We start from the raw sequence: 26,518 nt of genomic DNA on the forward strand, positions 1-26,518 counted from the left end.
CGAAAGCCCATAGGGAAATCTCGGGGACCTCTTTTAAATGCTGGCGGTGGGGAGCAAAGCCTTTTCCCCCACTCCGGACTTCAGAAGAGGTCCAGGAAGGCCGGCGGGGGCGAAAGGCTTTGCTCCCCACCGCCAGCATTTTAAAAGCGGTCCGGGATAGCAGGGAAGCGCTTCCCGCTATCCCGGACGGCTTTTGAAGGCACGCGGGGGGGGGGAGCAAAGACTTTTGCCCCCCGCCAGCCTTCAGAAGAGGTCCAGGGGGGCAAAAGTCTTTTTTGATTTTAATCTGTAGGCTGGCAGGGGGCAAAAAATCTTTTTTTATTTTAATCTGTATTGCATATTAAAGAGGGGAACTCGTGGAAGGGATCAGGTCGATTTTAGGGGATGGGAAAATATTTTTTTAAATTGGGTCAATGATAATAAGTTTAAAACTTGGGGTAAGAATTTGTTGAATTTATTCGAAAGAATTGGAATACAAGAGGGGGAGGGGAGGGGAAGTCCTGGAAAGATGCCAATGAAAATAAGGTTTTAATTTTGGATGTTTTTCTTTTTCTTTTTCTGTTATATTTGAAAAACTTTAATAAATATTATTAAAAAAAAAATAAAACTGATGGCCGAAAAGGAAAAAAAAAACAAATACAGTGGTACCTCGGGTTACATACGCTTCAGGTTACAGACTCCGCTAACCCAGAAATAGTGCTTCAGGTTAAGAACTTTGCTTCAGGATATGAACCGAAATCGTGCTCTGGCGGCACGGTGGCAGCAGGAGGCCCCATTAGCTAAAGTGGTGCTTCAGGTTAAGAACAGTTTCAGGTTAAGAACGGACCTCTGACGAATTAAGTACTTAACCCGAGGTACCACTGTAAAATAAAGCCTACATATCACAACAGTGGCAAATGGCCATAGATACCCATTAGGTCCATAAATTACCATATAACATATATTCAACACTAAAAACAGCGACAATTTGTTGTTGACAAAGGACAGCTGGACATATAAAGGGCCCCATTACCTTCAGTAGCTTAGGGCCTCATCAAACCTAGATCCGGCCCTGCTCTCTACCCCATTGATCTGAATCTAGAGCAGTCCACAAAGCAAGTATCGTCTCTGGACCCTCCTAGGCAACTACATAATGAACATAGAAGCACCACTTAACATTGGAAAACTAGGGGCTGCTACGCGCTTCCAACTGCCACCCAGAACACATCACAAAAACCATTGTCTACAGCCAAACCTTGAGATACGACAGGCTCTGTTCTGATCTGTCAGACAGAGACTCCCTATTAAAGTATTTACACCAGGCATTTCTACCAAACACAGCCAATGAATTGACAAAGCAGATCAAAAAGGCCAGACTGATACCCAGGAATAATTTGCTACAGGTCCAGAAAAGAAAGTGCCAGATCATTACTTGCTGGCTACCTGCATCTCCTAGTTAAAACCACTCCAACATATCATCAAGGACCTACATATCCAGGACAGTGAAATGCCCCTCTCAAAGGCCTGGGGTGGTAGGCCTGCTCTTGCTAACAGACAGCCTAGGCAGTTAACTAAAACCACTTATCACCAGCAACAACAGCAACATCTACTCTCATAACACTATTAAAAAGTTAAAGGGACCCCTGACCATTAGGTCCAATTGTGGACGACTCTGGGGTTGCGGCACTCATCTTGCTTTATTGGCCGAGGGAGCCAGCGTACAGCTTCCGGGTCATGTGGCCAGCATGACTAAGCCGTTTCTGGCGAACCAGAGAAGCACACGGAAACGCTGTTTACCTTCCTGCCGGAGCGGTACCTATTTATCTACTTGCACTTTGACGTGCTTTTGAACTGCTAGGTTGGCAGGAGATGGGGAAGAAATGGGAGCTCACCCCATCGCGGGGATTCGAACTGCCGACCTTCTGATCGGCAAAGTCCTAGGCTCTGTGGTTTAACCCACAGCACCACCCGCGTCCCGATAACACTATTACAGAACTAATAAAGTCAGCCACAACATCAGCGTTTCATGCACTTGCATGTCTCCCAATGCAACAAAAACAATCATCTGTCAGTAATGCTCTTTTGCATTACTAAGACAAACAGACTAGTCTCTGCACACAGAAGAATCAATGGGCACGAATTGAAAGCAGGAGAGCTTTTCAATCTATCATGGCATTTTGGTCCAAATAGAGGTAAGGTTTGCTGTTCCACTACTCCTGCTAATTCACTAAGCAATGATGAGGATGTTTCTACATGGACCTCACTCCAGGTATCTGATGAAGTGGTCTAGTCCACAAAAGTGTATGACGTAATAAATTTTGTAAGACTTCTAGGTACCCAAGACTTTGGTTCTTTTTACCTTGCTAACACTGTAAATCACTTGGAGACAGAAGTATGTGCCTGGAAAAATGCTGGAACCCACTCTAGGCTCTTGGGAAACAGTGGACTATAAAGTAAACAAGCGACACAACACAGCCATCCCCACAGCCTTCCTATCTGTAATATTTGCAACCATACCTTCCTCCAAGGAGCTCATGGTGGTGTATATGAATTTGAACCATTTTTATTCTCACAACAACTTTGTGAGGTAGGTTAGGTTGAGAGTGTATTACTTGCTCAGTACACAAAACAATACATAAATTCCTTTTGCTTTTTAGAAAAAGTGGCACCTGGATTCTGAGCAGAAAAGCATCAGAGGCAAGAGAAGAGGCTAACCTTTTCTCCACTGGCAGTTTTCCCTGCTCCACGTTGAGCGGATGTATGCATCTGAGGGCAGGTCCTTTTTTTTTGGCAGAGTGCCCACACTTCACTATTTTTCTATATACTTCTAAACACAGATAAATAAATACCAGCCCTGCAGGGCTTACAAAGATTTTTTTTTTCTATCAAACTCCTCTGTTCAAAATTTCAAAAAAAATGAGAGGGGGAGTGAGAGAGAGAATGAATTTTAATTCTATTCATGTTTAATTGTTTTTAATTATTGAGTCCCCTCCTCCAATGCTTTTCGCTATTCTTTGGCTATTTCTTATTTTATTATTGAGTCCCTCTCAGGCTCATCACATCTCACAGCCTGAGAGGGGAGGACCAGATCTTGCAATATGAGCTGACTGGACCCTCTTCAAAGAACTCTCCCTAACTGGTGTTCGGCTTAGCATTTATTCTCAGGACACCAGAGAATAGCAATTGGCTGGGGAATTAGCAAGTGAGGTCAGAGCGGCAAAAGACAAGCACCATCCCTATAATGTATGGCAAATGTACTGGATACATAAATTGTTCAGACTGTGGCAGGAATCCTACTGTAGCAGCTGTAGAAGGAGAAGAGAACAGGGGGTGGAGAAGGAGCTATGGGTGGAGGGCAGGGTGGATAAAAATGATTTTTTTAAATTTAAATTGGATTTTTTAAATAAAATGCTTTTGGAGGAAAAATCTTTCTAAATATAGCTTTCTATTTAAGTTACATTATAGTCCAAAGGCTATTCATCAGGAAATGAGGATTTGTTTTAAGTTTTTCATGTGTGCTAAAACTCAGTCTACGTTTTTTGTTTTTGTTTAAATGCATCAGTTAACAAACATGGATACACATGCTATAATGTTATTGCTTTAGTTAAATAAATTGTTTAAATTGTTATTAAGGAAATAACACCCTTCCAATAAAGTACAGCAGAAAAGTTGTCCAAATGTAAGCAGTTAACTTATTAAACCTCACAATAATTTCATAATTAACTATGTATTTCTAATAGTATGATCAAATGAGTAATTTCTGAAATAACTGTAAAAACAACTCTGAAAATTTATTATTCCAAAAATGAAACCTACATCTGGTTGTAAATATTAATATCATACCAGCAAGAATGAGACTTTCTGTAAAAAATATACGTATGAGATTTAAATCAAGTCTTACTGACGAGTGATTTAAATTGTGATTTAAATCTATTTGATTTAAATCAAATCCACCCTGGTGGAGAGAGACCCTCCCATCCTCTGGACCCCCTGGGAAACTCAACAAACCTGCTGCACCTGGAAGTGTGTGTGGAGAGTGCAACTGAATGGGACACAGCTGCGAGCAGCCGGAGGAAGGACCAGGCACCTTGGGCCTGCCCATAAAAGGTAAGGCTAGAGTGAGAGGAACTTTTCTCATTGTCAGATTTCTGTGGGTGAGCTGGAGGGTGTGTCAGAAGGAAAGTGAAGTGATGTTGATTTATAGATATTAATAACTTTGTATTAATGTAACATTACATATACAGTGGACGCTCGGGTCGCAAACATGGTCTGTGCAGGATGCATGTTCGCAACCTGCAGCTGCGCGTCTGCACACCCGCCGAAACCTGGAAGTAACCCGTTCTGGTACTTCCAGGTTTCGGCAGTCCGCAACCCAAAAAAACGCAACCTGAAGCGTCTGTAACCCAAGGTATGACTGTAATGTAATGTTGTTGCTTCAGTTTTCCGTTTACCGCTTGGAGACATTTGTAATACATTAAGTAGTATAAAAATTAAATGTTCGTGGGATTGAGTGTAGGTATGTTTGAACACTTTTAAGGATTGTATGAAATGTATGTATGTTTGTATATTTGTAATATATGTGTATTAAAAATTCTTTTTAATAAATAATAATAAAATTAAAAATTAAGTAATCCATCAATCACCCAACACTCATGGTGAAATGTGGCACAACCTTTCAGAGTAACCAAATGAAACCTTATTACACAGCATGACAGAAATCTGTGGTTTTATCAAGACAAGTTGTTTGCAGCTTGCTGTGGTTAACGACCATTTTCACAAAATGCATACCTGAATTGGAGATGGTTGAACTCGATGACCCTTCCCACTCTATAATTCTATGATTCTGATTCTATGAAAATGCACCTTCTGTACCATGAAAATATACTATTATTATTATTATTACCACTATTAAAATGAACTCTCCCTAATTTAGGTGCCAGGAAAAAACATTCCTCTTCAACTAGGCTTCTTTAAAATGTGTTTGTAGGAGAAACACCAGATTTAGGGAGGTGAGGGCAGTTCCCCCGCATAGGGTGCAAGATTGAGAAGATCTATAACTGATAAGATCCATTTGGGGTTGCTGATCTTGGGCCTCACATGGGGTGCCACGTTACCAAATATTACCCAAGGCTACCCTTCATCTTCCGATGAAGGACAGCATACCAATTTAATAAATATTATTAGTAATAATGATGTTAGCAGACAGAGCTGCCCCCCCCCCAACTTTCACCACCTTGTGGCAGCATGTGTGTAGGGTTGCTGCCTTTGGTTGGGCAAAATACAGGAAGGTAAAAGGTAATTGGTCCCTTCGGGCAAAATACAGGCCAGGTGTGTTGAGGGGGAGGGAGAAATGGGGGGGGGGCTTAAAAATTGCTTTGCAGCAGCTTGCCAATTTAACATATAGAATAAGAGAACAAGAAGAGCATAAATGTTTACTGAATATATGGAGGTAAATTGTTTACACTTTAAAACGCTGGTAGCATTAAGATAAATTCAACAGGGTAAATAAGTTTTGATGGATGTAAACAATGGAATACTGAATGGTTTAGCTTATGCAAAATATGCATGGATTTATGATACGCAAACTGAACCACGGAGAGAGAAGGGAAGTAATTGGTTTAAGGTTGTTTAGATGACTATTCTAAAAATAAAAATTACACACACACAAACATATATATATATATATATTAGTCATCTAAAAAACCTTTTCTTTCATGGTTCAGGTTGCATATCATAAATCCCTGCAGGGAGAGAGGGAGAGTAGTTTCTGCACCGGGCAAAACAATTTATGTAGAAGGTAAGATAGATAGCTTATGTAAAATATGCAGGGATTTATGATATGCAAACTGAACCACGGAGAGAGAAGGGATATACACACACACACATACATATATACACAGAGTGTGTGTGTGTGTATGTGAATAAATATATATATATATACACACACACACATATATATATAGTGTGTATACATACATATACAGAGTATGTGTATATATAGAGAGAGTGAGAGTGTGTGTGTGTGTGTGTGTGTGTGTGTGTATATATATATATATATATATATATATATATATATATATATTTGCTTTGCCCGGTACAGAAACGACTTCAAAGCAATCCATTGCAATGGTCAAACGGAAGCTTATCTTGAGTTTAAACATTGCAACCACCATGTTGGAAGGAAAAAATCCTCCCCACCTGCTGAATTTCTGCCTGCCAGGAGGAGGAGGATAAACGTGGAAAACTAGAAAAAGAGGAAGGGGAAAGAGAGAGAGAGAGAGAGAGAGAGAGAGAGAGAGAGAGAGAGAGAGAGAGAGAGAGCTCAACACGTTCTGCCCCTCTTTCTCAGAGAGAGCTTTTCCCTCCGCGGAGGTTCGTGGCCCCACTGAAGCGCCGCCTCTCCCGCTTCCCGACCCAGCCAACCCCGCCAGGGACCCTCCGCTCACCTCAGCCGGAGCGGGCAGGCAAGGCAGCGCTTCCCTCAGCTCCAGCACCGACTCCTGCTGCCGCTCGGTCAGGGGCGCCAGGGGCCTCAGAGGCCTCTCCCACAGGCTCAGCCGCTCCCGGGCTTCGCTGGACAGCTCGGCCGCCATCCCGCCCCCTCCTTCTCCCTTTCTCCCCTCGCCCGGAACTATAACGCTGACCGGAATCGTTTCCGAGGGGGTGAGGGACGCCGCGCAGCGGCGGACGCGTCACTTCCGCCTCCGGCAGGAAGCGGCTGGCAAAGCCTAGGTCCCCTAGACTGAAGAGAAAGAGTGAACTTGCCGGCCGGCTTCCGGGGTCCGTAGAAAGAAACGCACAAAACACATGGCGCTTCAATTACTGGGCTACCCAGCTTGCAAAATGTTTAAATTTAAGCGGGTTTCTGGTGTTTAAATGGGTTTAAGCGGGTTTCTGGTGTTAACAGGACGTTGCTTCTCTCTCTCCCAGAGCAAAAGTGGGGGAATTACCCATTTTATTTTGATTATTTCGCGCTTTTATGTTGTGTTTTTATCCTGAAACCTGCAGGTGTAGGGTGGTGTAATAAAAATAATAATAATAATAATAATAAACCAACATGTTAAGGTGCCTCTGACTGGGTATCAGTGTTACTCTTTTCCTGACTTTTTTCTTTAGCGGGGGAGAGAGGTTTGGTGTTACAGTTCAGTCCAGCAGTTATTAAAGTGTTCTTCCTCAGCCTGGGTTGTGACCGAAAGGTCTTGCTGGCAACGAGAGAAAGAAAAATCAAACTCTGTATCTGCTGTTTCTTCAACAAGCTCTGCCTTAAGAGTTCAGATGCAATGGGTTTTTTAAATATAAATTATATATATACAGTCATTTTAACATTTCAAAACAACTTCCTTCCCCATCTTTCTGCGGTTCCTTAAATTTATTTTTAATATCTTCTGAATATCCAAATTAGCTTAATTTGCTCATTTATTCACCTACTTTATATACTCTTATAAAACTGCAGGGTATTACAATAACCCTGCCAATGTACTTATCTGTTTACAATTTACCTGTAAATATTCAATAAAACATTTCCATTCTTTTATAAAAAGTTTGTTCTCTTGATTTCTTATTCTTCTGGTAATAAGTTCAGATGCAATGTTAAAAGCTCAAGGTTTAGCATCGTCTGAATAAACCTGGGCAAACCGTGATCATGAGTAAGAAACTGGAAACATTCACTTCTAGATTTAAAACTAACCATGGTATCTTGTTATGCCTGACAAGGACAAACTGTAGTTAGTTTAAACTACAGCTCATTGAACCAAACTTATGATCAGGACATAAGTTTCTGTTCTTGGCTTATAGTCTTCAGTTCAGATGAAACAGCAACTATGGTTAGTTTAAGCCCCTACTTCCAATCGCTTTTCATGTAGTTTTAATGTCATGTCCAAACTGGGCTTATGAGTAGTTTACATTCAAAGGGTGTGGAGATTAAGGAATCTGAAGCTTAGCAAAAAAAATCCAAATAATAATAAAAAATGCAAAGCCTTTCTGAGCCTCATCCTTGTTACCACGGTGACTGAAAAGTTGCATTTATGGATTCCTGCATTTCAGGACTAGATGATTCTTGGGGTCCCTTCCCACTACAATTCTATGATTCTGTGATCTTTCCTTACATGTTATTCAAACCTCTTTGTAAAATGAAGGTATAACCATTGTTGTAAACAAAAATCTGCCCTTTTTCCCTCATGGGGTATCCAAGAGCCCATATAGGTTCCCTATTGGTAGGAGAAAATAACAGAGGCCAGCAGAAAATATTGAGATGCAAAGCAGCTAGTAAGCCTGTTCTTTATTGATCTGTTGCAACAGGGTCCTCACTCACCACACGAAGGAGGGAGGAGGAACCCAGAACAATGGCATGCAAGGCCTTATATGGACTTTTGAAATTGCCACCCTGTAGATCAAGAGCACCCCCAGAAACATCATACATACATCACAGAAGGGGTGTAACCTAAGACTACCCCTCAGACACATCATACCTACATCCCAGAAAAGGCGGTCTAAAACAGAAATTTGAATGTTGTTTTTCCTGTTTGCCAGGTTATCTGATTTCCTTTCCTGATACTCTGTCACCCATTATCTGATTGCATTTCCTGATAGTCTGTCACCCATCAAAATGCTGATTACTCAATTCCTGAGACAATGGGAAGGCTCCCTGACACCCCCCCCTCCCTCCTTGCAGAAGAAGAAGAAGAGTTTGGATTTGATATCCCGCCTTTCACTCCCTTTAAGGAGTCTCAAAGCGGCTAACATTATCCTTTCCCTTCCTCCCCCACAACAAACACTCTGTGAGGTGAGTGGGGCTGAGAGACTTCAGAGAAGTGTGACTGGCCCAAGGTCACCCAGCAGCTGCATGTGGAGGAGTGAAGACGCGAACCCGGTTCACCAGATTACGAGTCCACCGCTCTTAACCACTACACCACGCCATACTGGCAGGGAAAACATTTGGTCAGTTTGGGAATCAAAAATGGTTCCAGGTCGGTCTTCCTGTGCTGATCTATGTACGTGCTTGGTTGGTACACTTATGAACATTTGACATATAACTAAGACCTCAAAATTCCTATCACAACATTTAAAACATTTTTAGAAGCTCATCACTGCTTTCCTGAATCCACAACAGAACTTTATTCAGGTTTAAGACGCAGGAGAGAGATAATTTTACAAATGTGAACTGCCTGCTATGCACCCTAACATCTCTCCCTGCAGCTAACTCAAGTTTCAAGCACTTTCGGGATTCTTCATTCCAGTCTCGGACTCCTCCATGGGGTCAAAGGAGTGGAGCTCCTCATGCAGAAGATCCATCTGAGCAATGATCTTGCTGATCGCAACTTTGATGGCTTTTTGCTGGAGCTTCAGTTTTTTGTTCTCCTCCCAAAGCATTTTGTTTCCTCCTTGGATGGTCTGGAGGTCCTGTTTTTCTTCCAGTAGTGCATGGTTCTCTCTTAGGAGCCACAGAACAGTTTCGTTCAGTTTCTGGACAACTTCAAGTGCCTCGTTCTCCTTCAATGGCAATAAGGCTTTGTTTCTTTCTTGAACTGACAAAACTCTCCTCTCCCCTTGGCTTTCCTGGACAGCTTCAGCTGCTTCGGCCGGTGCAGTCGTGTTACTGGCTTCCTGACCTACAATTTTACTGGTTTCCTGGGCTGGGGTAAAGTCATTTGCTGATGACTGAGCAGGTTGCTTTTCCTGCAGCAATGGGGAGGGCTTCTTCTCCTCTGGGTAGACCTTCAGAGCCATATTCTTTTCCCGGAAGATCTGAAGCGCTTTCTTCTCGTCTCTAAAAACCTGAAGGGCTTTCTCCCCCATACCATCCTTGAGCCCTGCTATGAGCGGAAGGGCTGCTAGAGGGTGGCTTTCTTTCTGGAGGACTTGCTGGAGACTCTCGTCATAAATAACCTGGATGCCCTTGTTCTCCATCCGAAGGGACTGCAGGGCCTTGTTCTCATCCCGGAGAGCCCTGTTTTCCACTCGGAGGGCTTTGTTTTCCTCCCAAAGGGCTTTGTTCTCTTCCCAAAGGGTCCAGTCACTGTGCATTTTCTTGCCTGAGTGCTTCTGTCGGGCTTCTGTGGCGGAAGAGAGTGCTGACTGAATATAGGTTTCGTTCACCCACTTGCCGTCTATGAAGATAAAGGTGTCATCGCTCAGTTTGACCCGTGGTGGGATGTAATCCATTTTTACCACCTAGCAGCTACTGGTACATGCATTGGTTCAAAAGAACGACTGAAGGGCTGGATTACTGCATGAAACAAAGAGAGACACGTCAAACAATTTCCTTAGCAGTTCAGCAACAGTATTTATCTGCAAGCAGTACAAAAATCTACCACTGGCGCTTCAGAAACAACAGACGGGGAATCAAAAGACAATGCCTTCATTATTAAGACGATAAGCCACTGAAATTAAGCAATGAAACAAAGCTGTTTTCAAGTCAATACAGAGACCATAGCATATCCAAACTATGTTTTCACTTTCTCTTTGTGAATTCCTTGTTTGTTTCTTTTAATCCTTACTGATCTTATATGTCTGGGGAGTTTATAAAGTCACTTTAGGGGAGAAGGGCCTTGATGTAAGCTCTTGCAAAGCTTTAAGTCAACTCTGACACTACCTAAGCAGTTACTACTAATCAGCCTCTTCTCTTTGTGTAACTTTTCTTCCCAACATCATTTGAGGGCCAAACCAGCCATGCACTTAAATACACAGCAACGTATCTTGTTTGTCACAGTGTACATGTATGATGAAGCAGCTTGTTTTGGGGCTTTTATTTGATTATTATTATTATTATTATTATTGATTTTTAAAAATTATCCCAACTTGCCACACGTCCAGGTTTTCCCGGACATTTTGCTGATTCAGCAGAAATTCACCCGGGCGCCATTTTGCTGGCCGAATCCCAGACATGTCCTGGAACAACTGGATGTATGGCAGCCCTAACTTCAATATCTCCATATTGAAATTGAGATGGCAGAGCTAGAAGCCTTATGGAAAATATCCCTAAAGGACACCAGTTCAGGACGCTAGGCAGCATTGTTCAGACAGCTGACGTGTATGTTGAGCTGTCTTCCTGCAGACCCTCCAGGCTGTCAGTATTTCGCAGGAGGGAAGCAAGCTCATACCGGAACATTCACAATTAAAAGTGGATTAAAGCACTCTGTTGCCGTAGTGCAACAAATCCACTTTTTAAAAAAAATACCGAGGGACTTTTTGTAGCTTTGCAGGAAAATGATGGGGATGAACTGATGATAAACAGCAAGGTGTGTCAACACCCTACAAGCAAATTGGGATGAATGTAGGCTGTTGTTATAAAACCACCCAGTAAACAAATCGGAAGGAATACTCAATAAAGGTCAGGCGTAGGCTGGGTGCACACAATATCTTTAAAGCACATTGGAAGCAAGTTCTTTCCCTCAAAGGATTTGGGGCACTAGTTTGGTAAGGGTTGCTGGGAACTGCAATTCATGAGGGCTCATCCAGAAATCCTTTTGTGCTCTTGAGTGCCCGATGTTGAGGGCCTGCATACAATTATCATCTTGCCAAGCTCGTTACTGTATTTTTTGCTCTGTAAGACTCACTTTTCCCCTCCTAAAAAGTAAGGGGAAATGTTGTGTGCATCTTATGGAGCGAATGCAGGCTGCGCAGCTATCCCAGAAGCCAGAACAGCAAGAGGGATTGCTGCTTTCACTGCGCAGAGATCCCTCTTGCTGTTTTGGATTCTGAGATTCAGAATATATTTTTTCTTGTTTTCCTCCTCCAAAAACGATGTGCGTCTTGTGGTCTGGTGCGTAGATAGTTATGCAAATAAGGGATCTAAAGTGATGTTCAGTGATTGGATAGTTTTAGAAAATCGAAGGAGTTGGGTATGTTTAGCCTGGTAAAGAGGAGAGTGACAGGAGATACGAGAGCCATCTTCACATATCCCAAGAGCTGTCCCATGGAAGAGGGAGCAAGCTTGTTTTCTCCTGCTCTGGGGCGCAGGACTCAAACCAATGGGTTCAAGTTACAAGAAAGCAGATTCCAACTAAACATACGGGGAAACTTTCTGGCAGTAAGAGCTGTTTGACAGTGGAACGGTCTCCCTTGGGAGGCAGTGGACTCTCCTTCCTTGGAGGTTTTTAAGCAGAGGTTGGGTGGCTATCTGTCATGGATGCTATAGCCAAGATGCCTGCATTGCAGCGGGTTGGACTAGATGACCCTTGGGTCCCATCCAGCTCTACAATTCTATCAAGGCAATTAAAGTGTCCAAGCACCCTTAATTTTGATCCGGAGGTTTCCCCACGAGCATCTGAATTGACGTTTGCTCCAAATCAGCTTTAAAGAGCAGGTTTTAAGCAGGGAAAGCTCAGGTGAAAAAAACAAAACAATGCTCAGTCACGGAGTGTTAAAATGTCGACTTCTGCCTGGAAAGAGTCTGGCAAATGGGAAGTGTGGATAAGCCCTCAGCCTTGATTCAGTTAAATACAGTGGTACCTCAGGTTACAGACGCTTCAGGTTACAGACGCTTCAGGTTACAGACTCCGCTAACCCAGAAATAGTACCTCGGGTTAAGAACTTTGCTTCAGGGCGAGAACAGAAATTGTGTGGCAGCGGCAGGCCCCATTAGCTAAAGTGGTGTCTCAGGTTAAGAACAGTTTCAGGCTAAGAACGGACCTCCAGAACGAATTAAGTTCTCAACCCCAGGTACCACTGACTGCTACTGAGTCATAGATGAGCTACAGCTCATGTTACTTGTGCTGTATGTATGAGAATAGGTAAGAGGACAGACAGTTCAGCTTTCCAGGGAAAAAAGTATCTGCAGATCTGTGAAGGATGTCTGCTGAGACAGAAGTCTAGGGGGCAGAGGCTGAAGTGTGTGGCTAAATTTGGCTGTACTTACTTTCTCCTGAAAGTGTTCTTCCTTACGCTTTCAGATACCGTACATGTAGCATGGACCACGAAGGGAGAGTTGCCGCCAGCTTTCCTTCCTTCAAACTGGTTTCCAGTGCTGCTTGCTGCTACAGGAACAAACTGTTCACAGGTCCATGCAACAAAAGGGGGGGGGGCGTGTCAGATCCATTGTGACACTGAAGCAGCATCTAAGCACATCTAGAAACCAAGCAAGTGCTGAAGGAGGGAGGTAAAGTATTTTGTAAATGGGTTTTCATTAAAGTCGGATTCAGAGTCGAGAGTTTCTCAACAATAACTTCATTGCAGCACATCAGAGCGTTTATCAGACTTGGGATGATACCCCTGTTGTGGTCATTGGTGACGTTAAGTTATGGGTGAACATATCAGACGACACAGCGATTCTTCAAACAGCTCTTGTTTATTCACAGGCCAGAACAGAACTGAACTGAAGGGTTCAGTCAGCCTGCTTATATAGAGCTCCAGTACAACGTAACTGTAACAATTTTCTAAAACTATCCAATCACTGAACGTCACTTTCGATCCCTTATTTGCATAACTATCTACACTATCCCCCTGCTGGCCCAGGGTGAGAACTTCAGTACATAACAGGTGACCTGAAGTAACACATTACTGCCTCGCTCCAGTTTCCCCATCGTAAATAGGAATTATAATGACCGACTACACTATGTTGTTTTGTTGATTGAGTGGATAATTATTAAAATGTGCACTAATGTTGCCTTTCAAAGCTGTCTGCTCCCCTTGTATATTTTAAATAGTTCTCACAAGTCCAGCCACTGCCATTCCCCGTGTGTGTGCAGGTGTGCTGTAGCCTTAGTTCAAAAGACCTTGAAACTTTCACCCAGCAACTCTCTCTTTGTCTCCCTAAACCACCCCAACAGAATTCTGAGAATGGAATAGCCCTTCATGAACTCCCCTGTGAGTTCCTCAGCGGAGGGGTGCAGGATCAATGGGACAGCTGTAAGTTGTTTCAAAACTGTTTTTAATATTGTGTTGTGACATTGTGTTTTAATGTTGTAACCCACCCTGGGACCTTAAGTTAAAGGACCGGGTAGTACATTAAATAATAAAGAACAATAACAAAGCTATTATTATTATTATTATTATCACCATCATCATCATCACCGTATTGCCCCAAATATAAGCCACACCCACAAAGAAGCCACACCTTTAAAATTAAAGGGGGGGGGGAGAAAAATACCCAGATATAAGTCTTAAAACTGGGTTACAGGCTGAAAATTGCTGCAGTTGGTAGAATTGTAATTCCAAGCCAATTTAAGCCTTTGATCTCAAGCCCGCAAAAGTTACCATACAATTGCTAAAATCTCAAATTGCTATTCAATTGCTACAATTCCACAGGCATGTAAATGGGAAATGTAGAAGAAAATCCTATGGGTCCTAGAGAGTTAAACACCTGTTCATAGCAGTGTAAATGCAAATAAAAAAATCAATACTGTACTGTAAAATACAGGGAAAGCGATGAATGACATTAGAATTTATTGCATAACAGCCTCAAGCTTGCAATTTGGCAAAAAAACTTTTTTTGTTTGTTTTACCGTATGTAATTGTCTATTTCAGCAGCGTTATCATAAAAGCCAATTTTTGTAAGGTCACAAATGTAAGCTGCACTTTAACTTTTCACAGTCAGAATTTTTTTGGGGGGGGAGTGTGGTTTATATTTGGGGCAATACAGTATTATTATTATTATTATTATTATTAATGCTTTACCAAAATCTTCCTCTGCAAAAGAGGTTTCCATTTTACTGCCTTGCTCTTGAGGCACTTGAGAATTTCTTTAGCATTTTGATCAGTGTAGATTTTGATCAGGGCTGGGCAATATCTGGCTTTCAACATTGTCATATATCACCAGCCAAACATCGCAATAGGGGACACGGGTGGCGCTGTGGGTTAAACTAGAGAGCCTAGGACTTGCCGATCCAAAGGTTGGCGGTTCGAATCCCCACGACGGGGTGAGCTCCCGTTGCTCGGTCCCTGCTCCTGCCAACCTAGCAGTTCAAAAGCACGTCAAAGTGCAAGTAGATAAATAGGTACCGCTCCTGCGGGAAGATAAACGGTGTTTCCATGCGCTGCTCTGGTTCACCAGAAGCGGCTTAGTCATGCTGGCCACATGACCCGGAAGCTGTACGCCAGCTCCCTCGGCCAATAAAGCGAGATGAGCGCCGCAACCCCCGAGTCAGCCGCGACTAGACCTAATGGTCAGGGGTCCCTTTACCCTTACCCTTTAAACATTGCAATATACTGATATATCACAACATCTGTAATAAGGATGGAGCTATATAGAGGCATTAGCTGGCTGACAATGTTTTTCCCACATTGTGATTTTTGCATAGCACACACACGATTCACAATATATTGCCAGGTCAAAAATTATGAAACCGTTATTACGATATCGACTTCAAACCGGTTTTGGACAATATGCCGATATATCGCCCAGCTCTAGTTTTGACCTTACCTTATTGTTGCAAGGTAGCCAAGGTTGGAGTGTGTTTTTCTTTCCATGGGACATTTATCCAGTACTCCGAAGCGTCCCTGGCTGACAACACTTCCTGATCCAGAAAAGTCCCAGGAGAGGAATTGCCTCATGATGTCTTCTTCTGGGCTTTAATTGACGTACAGGTGCCTGGGGAAGACCGCAGAGATCATACTTCTGGTGAGATGATATGTGGAATGAAAGAAAGGGCACTTGCATACCTACTAAGCCACCTCAAGAGTAAGGTAAATGCAACATAGGTTCTGCACTTTGATCATGATTTCCCTGGAATTTACTCTCCCCATTGATGGTTGTTTTTTAATATATTTTTATTAGTTTTTACAAATATTTTCCAACCAAAACATAACTTCTCCTCTTATCATATACTACATTTTGGCTATATGCCTAAGACTTCCATCAACCACGTCTAGTGATTTTCTGCCTTCATCTCTTAGTCTTGCATTTGATTATCTTAACTATTACTTTTAATAGTCCTTAAGATCCACTCACTTAGATTTTTTACTGTAATATTTCATATAGTTCTCCTTACAAAACTTATTGTAATCCTACAAGCCTAGTCAGCCCCATTGATGGTTTTCAAATACAATTTATTTTCTGGTTTAATTGACTGAGAAACTTAAAAATAAGATAAAAAATCCACAACAGAGAGCTAAACAATTTCTGTGCCTGAAGCCAATTGCTTTCTTTGCAATCCCAAGCCCTCGGACCGCACAAATTCAAAAGAAATATCCTGCTTCCTGGGAATTTCTGTCTGTCTGTCTGTCTCTCTCTCTTTCTCTCTCTCTCTCACACACACACACGATAAGTGTAAGAAAGATATATTTTATTTATTAACAACAACAACAAAAAACTTCTGTAACTTTTCTTTATAGCATAGATCCAGTGCAACGATCTCAGTGGATAGTGACTGGAGAATGTTTTTGTACCATTAAGAGTGCTGCTACAGAAATTTCAAACCACAAGTGGTAAGAGAGAAACATACCATTAATGGCAAATCAAGTTGCTGGACTATGCCGAAATGGCGAAAATTAACTGGAAAGCTCAGGAATCAAAAAGACAAGAAATTTAAAAAAGAATGGGAAATGTTTATAATCATTGTAAACAGGTCAAAACATTAGCAGGATTTAAATACACTTGTAATCTAGGAAGATGCAAAATAGAAGAAGTATTGATATGCAGTTGAAAATAGAATCGAAAGGACCCATGGAAGGGATGGCGGGGGGGAAGTCAGGAGATTCAGAGTAATCTCGATACAGTGGTACCTCGGGTTAAGTACTTAATTCGTTCTGGAGGTCCGTACTTAACCTGAAACTGTTCTTAACCTGAAGCACCACTTTAGCTAATGGGGCCTGCCGCTGCTGCCGTGCCACCGGAGCACGATTTCTGTTCTCATCCTGAAGCAAAGTTCTTAACCCGAGGTAATATTGCTGGGTTAGCGGAGTCTGTAACCTGAAGCGTATGTAACCTGAAGCGTACGTAACCTCAGGTACCACTGTATTTGGATTTTGTGCTCTTTTGATATGTGTTTTTAAAAATACAGTGGTACCTCAGGTTACATACGCTTCAGGTTACACACTCCACATTTGGACTTTATGAGGTGTATTGATATAATTTGGACTAATTGGTATGTTATGTTTAATCTGGCAAATGGAAACTTAATAAAAATTATGGGGGGGGGTGCAAAGCCCTTCTTTTGCACCCTGTGAGACATAAATGCAAAGTTTTCAAATAACTAGGCAACGGTACGCCGCGTGCCCATGACTCCCAAACCTTCCCTGATCTCCTGCCCCCTTCCCCCTTTGTTTTGACAGATCAGGGGAGGCTCGGAAGTCACGGGCGGGCAGCCGTTGCCCAGGACTCTTTGTGACCCCATGGACCAGAGCACGCCAGGCACTTCTGTCTTCCACTGCCTCCCGCAGTTTGGTCAAACTTATGCTGGTAGCTCCGAGAACACTATCCAGCCAGCCTGGTAGTGCAGTTGGCTCTGCTGGCTTTAGGAGATGCTTGCTGCCGTGGCGGAGGAAAAATGGCGGGTGCCACAGCAGTCAGCAGCTCCTGAAGCCAGCCAGAGCCAACTGCGCTAACAGGCTGGCTTTGGGCTGCTGAGGCTGCCACTGCCACGTTTCCCAGGGACAAATTTACAAATCTGGGGACATTCCGGAGACGGAATTTGTCCGGGGACAGATTTGCAAATATGGGGAGTGTCCCCGGGAAGTGGGGACGTCTGATAGCCCTGTTTTAGGACCTACCTGTTTTTTGTGCTCATAAGTGGCTTTAAAATTGTTTAAACATTGTGTTTTAATACAGTGGTACCTCAGGTTACAGGGACGCAGGTGGCGCTGTGGGTTAAAGCCTCAGCGCCTAGGACTTGCCGATCGAAAGGTCGGCGGTTCAAATCCCTGCGGCGGGGTGCGCTCCCGCTGCTCGGTCCCAGCGCCTGCCAATCTAGCAGTTCGAAAGCACCTCTGTGTGCAAGTAGATAAATAGGGACCGCTTACCAGCGGGAAGGTAAACGGTGTTTCCGTGTGCGGCTCTGGCTCGCCAGAGCAGCGATGTCACGCTGGCCACGTGACCCGGAAGTGTCTCCGGACAGCGCTGGCCCCTGGCCTCTTAAGTGAGATGGGCGCACAACCCCAGAGTCTGTCAAGACTGGCCCGTACGGGCAGGGGTACCTTTACCTTTACCTTACCTCAGGTTACATTCGCTTCAGGATACAGACTCTGCTAACCCAGAAATAGTACCTCAGGTTAAGAACTTTGCTTCAGGATGAGAACAGAAATCGTGTGGCGGCAGCGGGAGGCCCCATTAGCTAAAGTGGTGTTTCAGTTTAAGAACAGTTTCAGGTTAAGAACGGACCTCCAGAACGAATTAAGTACTTAACCTGAGGTATCACTGTAGTTGTAACCGGCCCCAGGAGCTCAGGGTGAAGGACGGGTAAATAATATTAATATTTATTATTTCATTGTCCCTTTGTTTCCTTTATTGCTTTCAGAGCCCAGTCTCCTTTTTTGTGTTGACAATATGTCAAGTGGACGGAAGCTGCCTGGGCCTGGTAGTAAAGACCATTTGGAATCAAAAAGAACCAATTCACTTTCTACATCCCAGCCAGCGGATCCCAACTCTTCCAGCTTGCTTCTCACTGAAGAAAACGTTAAGAAACTGCAAGAGAAGAATTCTGCTTCTAAATCTGCCCTTGCTAGAGAGTCAATAGAAGCGTTCATTACACAGAGCAATCTCTTTCTGAATAAGAGCGAAGCTACTACAAGTCGAAGGAAGGAGCAAAGTCTGTCCGAGGAAAAAGAACCAAAGGCAGCTTCTGTTGTTATCCATGTAGAGGACGCATGCAAAGATGTCTCAGAAAACACTGAACAATCCTCAAAAAAAGGTACCTGTATATTATTCCCTGGTGAGTATTTGAGACTTTCTGGGCACAATGCATAAAGTACAAATAATTGATTTAAAATTGAACAACAGCAGCAGCAGCAAAGCAAACATACAAAAATGCAAAAATCACACCTGCATAAGTTTAGCACTCCACATCTCACATTCCTCCTTATGAAATTTGTCTTGGTGCCTAGCTCTCAACTTACCGTACTTTTTGCTCTATAACAGTGTTTCCCAACCGGTGTTCCGCGGCACACGAGTGTGCCGTGAGACGTTGCCTCGTGTGCCGCGAGATGCCTGGAGGGAGGCGGGCGAGTCGGGCGGCGAGAGGCGGGGCGGCGGCGGCGAGGAGAGGCCGCGCCTCCTGCTGCTGCCTGGCGCTCCTCCTCGCAGCCGGCAGCGCTGCCTGGGCGCCTCCGCGCGACTCTGCCTCGCTGGGTTTGGTCTCCCAGCAGAGACGGGTCACACGCGCCCCTCCCTCCCTCCCTCAGCCTGCGCGGAGGGAGAGCCAGAGAGAGGCATCGCTCCTGCGCGGCGGGAGAGGGAGCAGCCGGAGCGATGCCCCAAACGAACGCATGGGACCGGAGGGGAAATCCTCTCCGAGGCGGATTGAGCGCAGCTGAGAGAAGCCTTTCGAGGAGCTGCCGTGTCCCCTGGAAACCCCCTTCCCAGCTCTGCCTCAGCCGCCGCCGCCTCAGTTGCCGCCGTCCCTCAGTCCCTCGCTCTGCTGCCTCCTCCCACCCCCAAAGCTTGGAGGTTCCCCAGCAAGGGGGAGGGAAAAAACTTTCACTTTTGTGCGTCCCTCCCGGCGTGACGCTGCGCGCTGACGTCACGGGGCGGGGCTTTAATGGTGGTGTGCCGCGAGATTTTTTTTCAGTAAACAGGTGTGCCGTTGCCCAAAAACGTTTGGGAAACACTGCTCTATAAGACTCACTTTTTCCCTCCTAAAAAGTAAGGGGAAATGTGTGTGCGTCTTATGGAGTGAATGCAGGCTGCGCAGCTATCCCAGAAGCCAGAACAGCAAGAGGGAATTCTGCTTTCACTGCGCAGCGATCCCTCTTGCTGCTCTGGCTTCTGAGATTCAGAATATTTTTTTCTTGTTTTCCTCCTCCAAAAACTAGGTGCGTCTTGTGGTCTGGTGCGTCTTATAGAGCGAAAAGTACGGTACTTGCAGCCAAGGCAAATGTTGCAACCAGTGCAGTAATAAATACATTACTGTCAGCCAGCAAAATAGAGATTTGCTCAACTACATGAGATATGGGAAGTCTACAATTTAATCTAGTATTTTATTTTATTTTATTATTTTATTTATTTTTAAAAAGTCTCAAAAGCAGCTGGGGAAACAGGAGTTTCCACCTGGGAGTTTAATGTGGATTTGAAGCTGCTTGTGTCTCTATTATTTATTGCTTTATTATTATTTATAATATCCTGGGTAGATTTTTTGCTGAGTCAAATCTGTAGTCAAGATGACCAGTCCCATTAGCCCAGGGATGGGAAACATTTTTGACCTCATGGGTCAGAACCTCATCTGGATCAGCCATGCAGGTAAAATTTGGCACGTGAGCAGGTTCACCGCACCTGAAAATAACGCGATGGCGTTACGATGTCATGTGAGTGACAGGCGAGTTGTTCCAACCAGCTGCCCAAAATCCCTTGTGTTGGTTCCCCATTGCCCAACAGCTCAATGGCTGTTGCTGGTGCCCTACAGTACAAGGTGGGTTGCTAGTTCTATGCTCAGTGCTTTGGGAATCTCCCTTCATAGCACTCTCCCCAGGAGAGGAAAGAAGCCTTTATTCTGAACTAATGAAACGGAGACAACTTTTACCCCTGTTTTATTCCGTTGATTTTAAAAGAAGTCCCTTTCTCTCTTCCTTCAGATTCCCAGACGAGATCTCCATCATCTTCAGTTCTTGAGTCTCAAACATCAATGAAAGCAGAGTTGCCAACAATGTTAGTAACATTCTGCTCTACATTTCATTAACACCAATAATGGTGCTGTGTCCAGCCAGCCAGCCAGCCTATTACCGTATTTTTTGCTCTATAAGACTCACTTTTTCCCTCCTAAAAAGTAAGGGGAAATGTGTGTGTGTCTTATGGAGTGAATGGAGGCTGCGCAGCTATCCCAGAAGCCAGAACAGCAAGAGGGATTGCTGCTTTCACTGCGCAGCGATCCCTCTTGCTGTTCTGGCTTCTGAGATTCAGAATATTTTTTTTCTTGTTTTCCTCCTCCAAAAACTAGGTGCGTCTTGTGGTCTGCTGCGTCTTATAGAGCGAAAAATACGGTGAATCAGTAGTTTAAGATATGGTTTAGCTCAGAACCGTGCTGACTTGTTTCTGATACTGAATCCAAAAAGCCACCAGAACAGGCCCTCTTCCATCTGAAAATTGACATCTGTGCATCACTCCTAATTGACAAATGATCCCTTGTTGAGGGGAGGGAAGAGGCAAAAACTAGTTCCAAGGAAAACCATAAATACACTCTGGCAACGCTATTGCAGGGCCTGATAATGTTCTTTGATAATCACCTGTTCATCTTCCAGTGTAATTGCATGTTCCACATTCTGCACAGGACCAACCGGGCAGCATCTATGAAAAGCGACCAATGAAAACAAGTCTGACATCAGAAATAGCAATATTCATAAATCCGTAGGATAGCATTTCAGTCTACCAGGGGACTCTGCAGCTAATCTTCTGGTAGCTACTTTGGGGCAAAGGAATTTAAAAGGGAAACTCCAGTGTGAAACAGCAGAATTACAATTTGTCAGGGAATTGAGAAAAATTCCCTTCTGTCCAAATAGAAACAATGGTCTCCTTCTCTACTGCAGATGTTAACTAAACTCAGCATTGCCATGCTGCTTTATTTTATTTATGAAATTTATATACTGCTTGACTGTAAAAAAAACAACAACCACACCTCAAAGCAGTTTACAATATAAATTTACAACCGTAAACTTTGTGTGTGTGTGTGGAGCACAGAACTTTGGATTACGTAGCTCAGAATTCTTTCCCCCTGCCCTCAACACAACACCGACGTATATATGGGGTATCTTTGTTAAAATAGGAAGTCTCTTACTGAACCTTTCTTTTCCCATTGCAGAAGAGGTGGTGTTACAGATGTGGAAACTCAGACAGAATGGAGTTACTCAGACATGAGTTCAGAAGAAAAAAGTATGATAATAAGAATACTGTGCTGGCCTTAAACGGTTTTGTTTTTCGGAGAGTGTGTTCTAAACAATGACACATGCATATGTACATGTTGAAAACCAGCTTTGGGCTGACTTGGCAAAATTTGATTGCATTTAAAATGCTGTGGTTTTATCTCTCAAATGCTATTTCTTTTATTAGCTAGATTCCTTTAAACTACTACAAAATTAAGAGATCATGTCTAACCATTAATGAGGAGAGGGAAGATGAATTTGCACACTTTCAAAGTCTAAAATTCAGTTTTCACTAATTTTGTATTGGTTTGGAATGCTCTGCTCTTCTGTGTAGGTATGTATTTCTTACTTGCCCCAGGTTGCCTCTTTCCCTACAGACACTCTTGGGTGTTAAGATCAACAGAAGTTGCCCTCTTGGTTATTCCACCACCCTCAAAAAGCATCTTCTATAGCAGCCTTTATAGGGACATGGGTGGCGCTGTGGGTTAAACCACAGAGCCTAGGACTTGCTGATCAGAAGGTCGGTGGTTCAAATCCCCGTGACGGGGTGAGCTCCCGTTGCTCGGTCCCTGCTCCTGCCAACCTAGCAGTTCGAAAGCACATCAAAGTGCAAGTAGATAAATAGGTACTGCTCCAGCGGGAAGGTAAACGGCGTTTCCGTGTGCTGCTCTGGTTCACCAGAAGCAGCTCAGTCATGCTGGCCACATGACCCAGAAGCTGTACGCCAGCTCCCTCGGCCAGTAAAGCGAGATGAGCGCCGCAACCCCAGAGTCGGCCACGACTGGACCTAATGGTCAGGGGTCCCTTTACCTTTATAGCAGCCTTTAAGTTGCGTGTCGAGACCCCGCAGCCACCCCCTCATTGGGAAATAACTCACACAAGGACACGGATATTAGGTTTATGTTATTGGGCAAATTAGGCCACAACTTTATTGAATTACAGAATGTGAGCGGTATTGGCTTAGGCATTGATTGGACCCGACTATATCTGACTCTTGCCCACTGCGCAGGAAGTCCGGTAAGGGTAAACCACCGGTATGGGGAGCCCTGTCGATGCGAACCAACTCAAGCTCCCCCTGGTGTTCCCATCGGGGTCGTGTCAAGGCCCTAGCCCCCAACCGGGCTTCAGACAAGATCAACACCCCTGGATTCCTTTAACGGAATACCCTTAAGCAATGAAGGGCAGGTGATGGCCACACCTCCCCTCCTCCACACAAGGTTAACAATGCCTAATCGCAACCCTAACAAAGTTGTGACGATTGCTACGAGGTAGGCGAAAACCAAGTGCCAATTTGCCAAGTGGGGAAAATTCCTACCAGGCCCCTTGGACAACCAAGGCGACCAACCGAGGTCCATAGCAAGGCCAGTGCCTAAAAACTGCAAAATAGGGAGGGCGGGTGATTGAAGAAGCAAGCCAAAGAGGAAGCCCTCTGGCTCGCTCCTTGGTTTAAACGGTCCCAGCATGCCCCCCCCCCCGGCAAGTGGATTGGCTGGCCGGGCTCTGATGTGACCGGGATCCCCTGGGCAACGTTGGACAAAGTCCCCCACCCAGTGTGGTGTAGTGGTTAAGAGTGGTAGACTCGTAATCTGGGGAACCGGGTTCACGTCTTCGCTCCTCCACATGCAGCTGCTGGGTGACCTTGGGCTAGTCATACTTCTCTGAAGTCTCTCAGCTCACTTGAAGTCTCTCAGCCTCACTCACCTCACAGAGTGTTTGTTGTGGGGGAGGAAGGGAAAGGAGATTGTTAGCCGCTTTGAGACTCCTTCGGGTAGTGATAAAGCGGGATATCAAATCCAAACTCTTCTTCTTCTTCTTCCTCCCCATTGGGAAGTGGAGCGGATTTGTGGAATTCTCTTCCATGGAGGTTTGCCTGCCACTGCGATTATGCTGCTTCCAGCAAACGCCAAAGCTTTCGCTTTTGACACGTCATGTGAATTTTTTAAAGTCCTGGCGGTACAGTTAGTGTATTCGGCAGCTGCCTTCGTTACATGTTGAATACAGTATTTTATTGCGTTGGTTATGTATTGGGTTTTATGTTGCTTGTCTCAGCATTGCGATATATACCAGTATTTCTCACACAGGGAGAAGGAAGGTGGAGCAGGCAAGCAGGATTGTCAAGGAGAGACCTTTGGTTGGAGAAAGTGAGGGTGAGTTTTAGCAACAGCAAGATGTACTTAACATTATTGGGGTTCAAGTGTCCATGGTAGCTTGGCTAGACCTCCTTATGATGCTTTTCTTAACTGATCCGTAGAAGCAATTGAAGGGTGAACAATGAACGGTAATACGTTTGCTGTATTTTTTGCTCTATAGGGCGCACCCGACCATAGGACGCACCTTGTTTTAGAGGGGGAGAACAAGAAAAAAAATCTCCCCCTTTCTGCTCAGCGCCCCTTCAGCGAAGCGGCAGGAGAAACAGAGCCCCTTCCATTTCTCCTCCCACTTCGCTGAAGGGGCGCTGCACAGCTCTCCCTCTCTGCTGAAGCCAGGAGAGTCTTGCTCTCCCGGCTTCAGCGAAAGGAACCCGAAGCCTCCAGAGTGCTGTGAGAACTCGCGCTACGCTCTGAAGGCTTCAGGCGGCTATCCCTGAAGCCTGGTGCGCACTGACCCCTCTCGCTCTCCAGGCTTCAGCGAAAGCAACGCAAAGCCTCCGGAGCACGGAGGGAGCACTCCCTCTGCGTTTCAGAAGCTTCGCGTTGATATCGCTGAAGCCAAGGAGCCTGCATTCGCTCCATAGGACACACACACATTTCCCCTTCACTTTTGGAGGGGAAAAAGTGGTCCTATAGAGCGAAAAATACGGTAGATCTTTCAGGGAAACTCTGGAGTGACATATTGACCCAATTGAATGCATTCTCCTAGAGCTTGTTCACATGTTAGCCACCTGATAACTGGTGTCAGTGTTTTGTGTGCGTGGATAAACTATCACAGATCAACTAAAGAGAGAATGTTTGCAGAGCTTCATGTCACCTCAAACACAATGCTCTTCAATGGAGTCAGTTTTACACAATCATCTACAAGATATCAAGTGTTAGTTAAGGTAGAGATGTCAATGAGTGTTGACTCTTGCTCCTGCTTGCAATCAACGTATCAGTTTGTGGGGGGGCGGGGGAGGCAGGAGGCAAGTTGTTGATAGGGATTTTTTTCATTTAAGAAGCTTGAGGTTCAGTTTCAGAAGGCCACAAAAGTCTTTGTTTGTGTGTTTGTTCCACAGAGCTAATAGTTCGCAGCATATTAGAAAAAAAAGATGTCGCTGAAGTGGTCAGTGAAGGTACGCCTTGTCATACTGATAAGGTTTTAAGGCATCTCATCAGCCACAGGTTGAACTATTTGATACAGAAATAAGGTTGTAAGGTATCGTATTCCATTCAACTACCACCTTCACATATGGGACGCAGGTAGTGCTATGGGTTAAACCACAGAGCCTAGGACTTGCCGATCAGAAGGTCGGTGGTTCGAATCCACGCTTGATCTTTATTGATCTGTTGCAACAGGGTGCTCCCCTCACCCTCAAGAAAGGAGGAGGACCCAGAACAATGGTGCGCAAGGCCTTATAAAGACTTTTGAAATTGCCACCCTGTAGATCAAGACCACCCCCAGAAACATCATACCTACATCATAGAAAATGCTGTCTTAAAACAGAAATTTGAATGTTGTTTTTCTCCTGTCGTTGTTTATCTCCTGTCTGGCAGGTTACTTGATTGGATTGCCTGGGTAGCCTGGCCAATCTTTTGTAATGATAAATACTTAGTTCTGGGCCATGTCACAGGATCACACCCTTAAATGTGCCCTTAAGACAGGATTTGTGAGGAAAGAGACAATGGGTAGGTTTCCCATTTTGACCTTGCAGAGAAAACATTTGCTCAGTTTAGGAATCAAAATGGTTCCAGGTCGGCCTTCCTGTGCTGATCTATGTCCGTGCTTGGTTGGTACACTTATGAACATTACCATATATCTAAGACCTCAGAATTCCTATCACAGTGCACACACAGCAGTCTTCCTGTAAATTATGATGATTTATCCCTTCCAGTCTTCCCCAGCTGATGTTCAAAAGGGTTAAGGGGTGCACATTCAAACCCAAGACCCTGAACTGTAGGCTGAGACCACACAGTAGCCAAATATAGCCCAAGAGAGCCGAGGCAACTGGTTTATAGCAAGGCAATCTCCCACATATTTGCACAGAGGTATAGAAGGTGTTCTTGTTTAAGATTGCTTACGGTAGCAGCAAAATGAGAATTACAATACCCAATAAGAAAGAGCAGGTCAATTAAGATTTTAGGAACATTTGGTGAAATATGTATACAGTCGTACCTTGGTTTTTGAACAGCTTAGTTCTCGGAAAGTTTTGGCTCCTGAACACTGCAAAACCGGGAAGTGACTGTTCTGGTTTGCAAACTATTTTTGGAAGCCGAATGGGGCTTCCGCGATTTCTGATTGGCTGCAGGACCTTCCTGCAGCCTATCAGAAGCCGCAGTTTGGTTTCCGAATGTTGTGGAAGTTGAACGGACTTCCGGAATGGATTCTGTTTGACTTCCAAGGTATGACTGTACTTTCCTACCACTCTTTGACGCATACAAAGAGAAATAAGTTGGGAAGTTTGGTC

The 26,518-nt window shown here is 44.2% G+C and overlaps 3 protein-coding genes across 6 annotated transcripts in view; 1 reads left to right on the top strand and 2 right to left on the bottom strand.

Annotated features, from left to right (window-relative positions):
* COG3 (component of oligomeric golgi complex 3) overlaps positions 1-6,621 on the bottom strand; it is a 46,636-nt gene extending 40,015 nt beyond the window's left edge. Inside the window, exon 1 of the mRNA XM_081911726.1 lies at positions 6,426-6,621. Within this exon, the coding sequence (XP_081767852.1) occupies positions 6,426-6,572 (147 nt within the window). The 5' untranslated portion in view covers positions 6,573-6,621. The remainder of the gene's footprint in view (positions 1-6,425) is intronic.
* A 2,448-nt stretch (positions 6,622-9,069) lies between these two features.
* Positions 9,070-12,966, bottom strand: CBY2 (chibby family member 2). Of its 2 annotated transcripts, none has more exons than XM_081911869.1 (2): positions 12,836-12,966; positions 9,070-10,204 (listed from the first exon to the last, which is right to left on the bottom strand). In XM_081911869.1, the coding sequence occupies exon 2, from the start codon at positions 10,138-10,140 to the stop codon at positions 9,187-9,189; it is 954 nt and encodes a 317-aa protein (XP_081767995.1). In that variant the 5' UTR covers positions 10,141-10,204; positions 12,836-12,966; the 3' UTR covers positions 9,070-9,186. The 2 variants fall into 2 exon arrangements, with proteins under 2 accessions (XP_081767995.1, XP_081767996.1); XM_081911870.1 differs by having other exon boundaries at positions 12,832-12,956.
* Positions 12,967-13,013: 47 nt separating this feature from the next.
* The window catches only part of ERICH6B (glutamate rich 6B), a 35,136-nt gene continuing 21,631 nt past the window's right edge, over positions 13,014-26,518 (top strand). Inside the window, exons 1-9 of one of the 3 annotated variants that reach the window (XM_081911753.1) lie at positions 13,014-13,075; positions 13,746-13,824; positions 15,502-15,600; positions 16,249-16,341; positions 18,369-18,782; positions 20,638-20,710; positions 21,858-21,928; positions 24,000-24,065; positions 25,130-25,186. In XM_081911753.1, the coding sequence (XP_081767879.1) occupies positions 18,398-18,782; positions 20,638-20,710; positions 21,858-21,928; positions 24,000-24,065; positions 25,130-25,186 (652 nt within the window). In that variant the 5' untranslated portion in view covers positions 13,014-13,075; positions 13,746-13,824; positions 15,502-15,600; positions 16,249-16,341; positions 18,369-18,397. The remainder of the gene's footprint in view (positions 13,076-13,745; positions 13,825-15,501; positions 15,601-16,248; positions 16,342-18,368; positions 18,783-20,637; positions 20,711-21,857; positions 21,929-23,999; positions 24,066-25,129; positions 25,187-26,518) is intronic. The other 2 variants (XM_081911755.1, XM_081911754.1) reach the window with 2 other exon arrangements.

The sequence above is a fragment of the Podarcis melisellensis genome (assembly GCF_964234715.1).
Source record: "Podarcis melisellensis genome assembly, chromosome: 5".
Classification (NCBI taxonomy): Eukaryota; Metazoa; Chordata; class Lepidosauria; order Squamata; family Lacertidae; genus Podarcis; species Podarcis melisellensis.

Bases quoted from the DNA above. Each gene is read 5' to 3' on its own strand.
- CBY2 (XM_081911869.1), bottom strand. From the start codon at position 10,140: ATGGATTACATCCCACCACGGGTCAAACTGAGCGATGACACCTTTATC.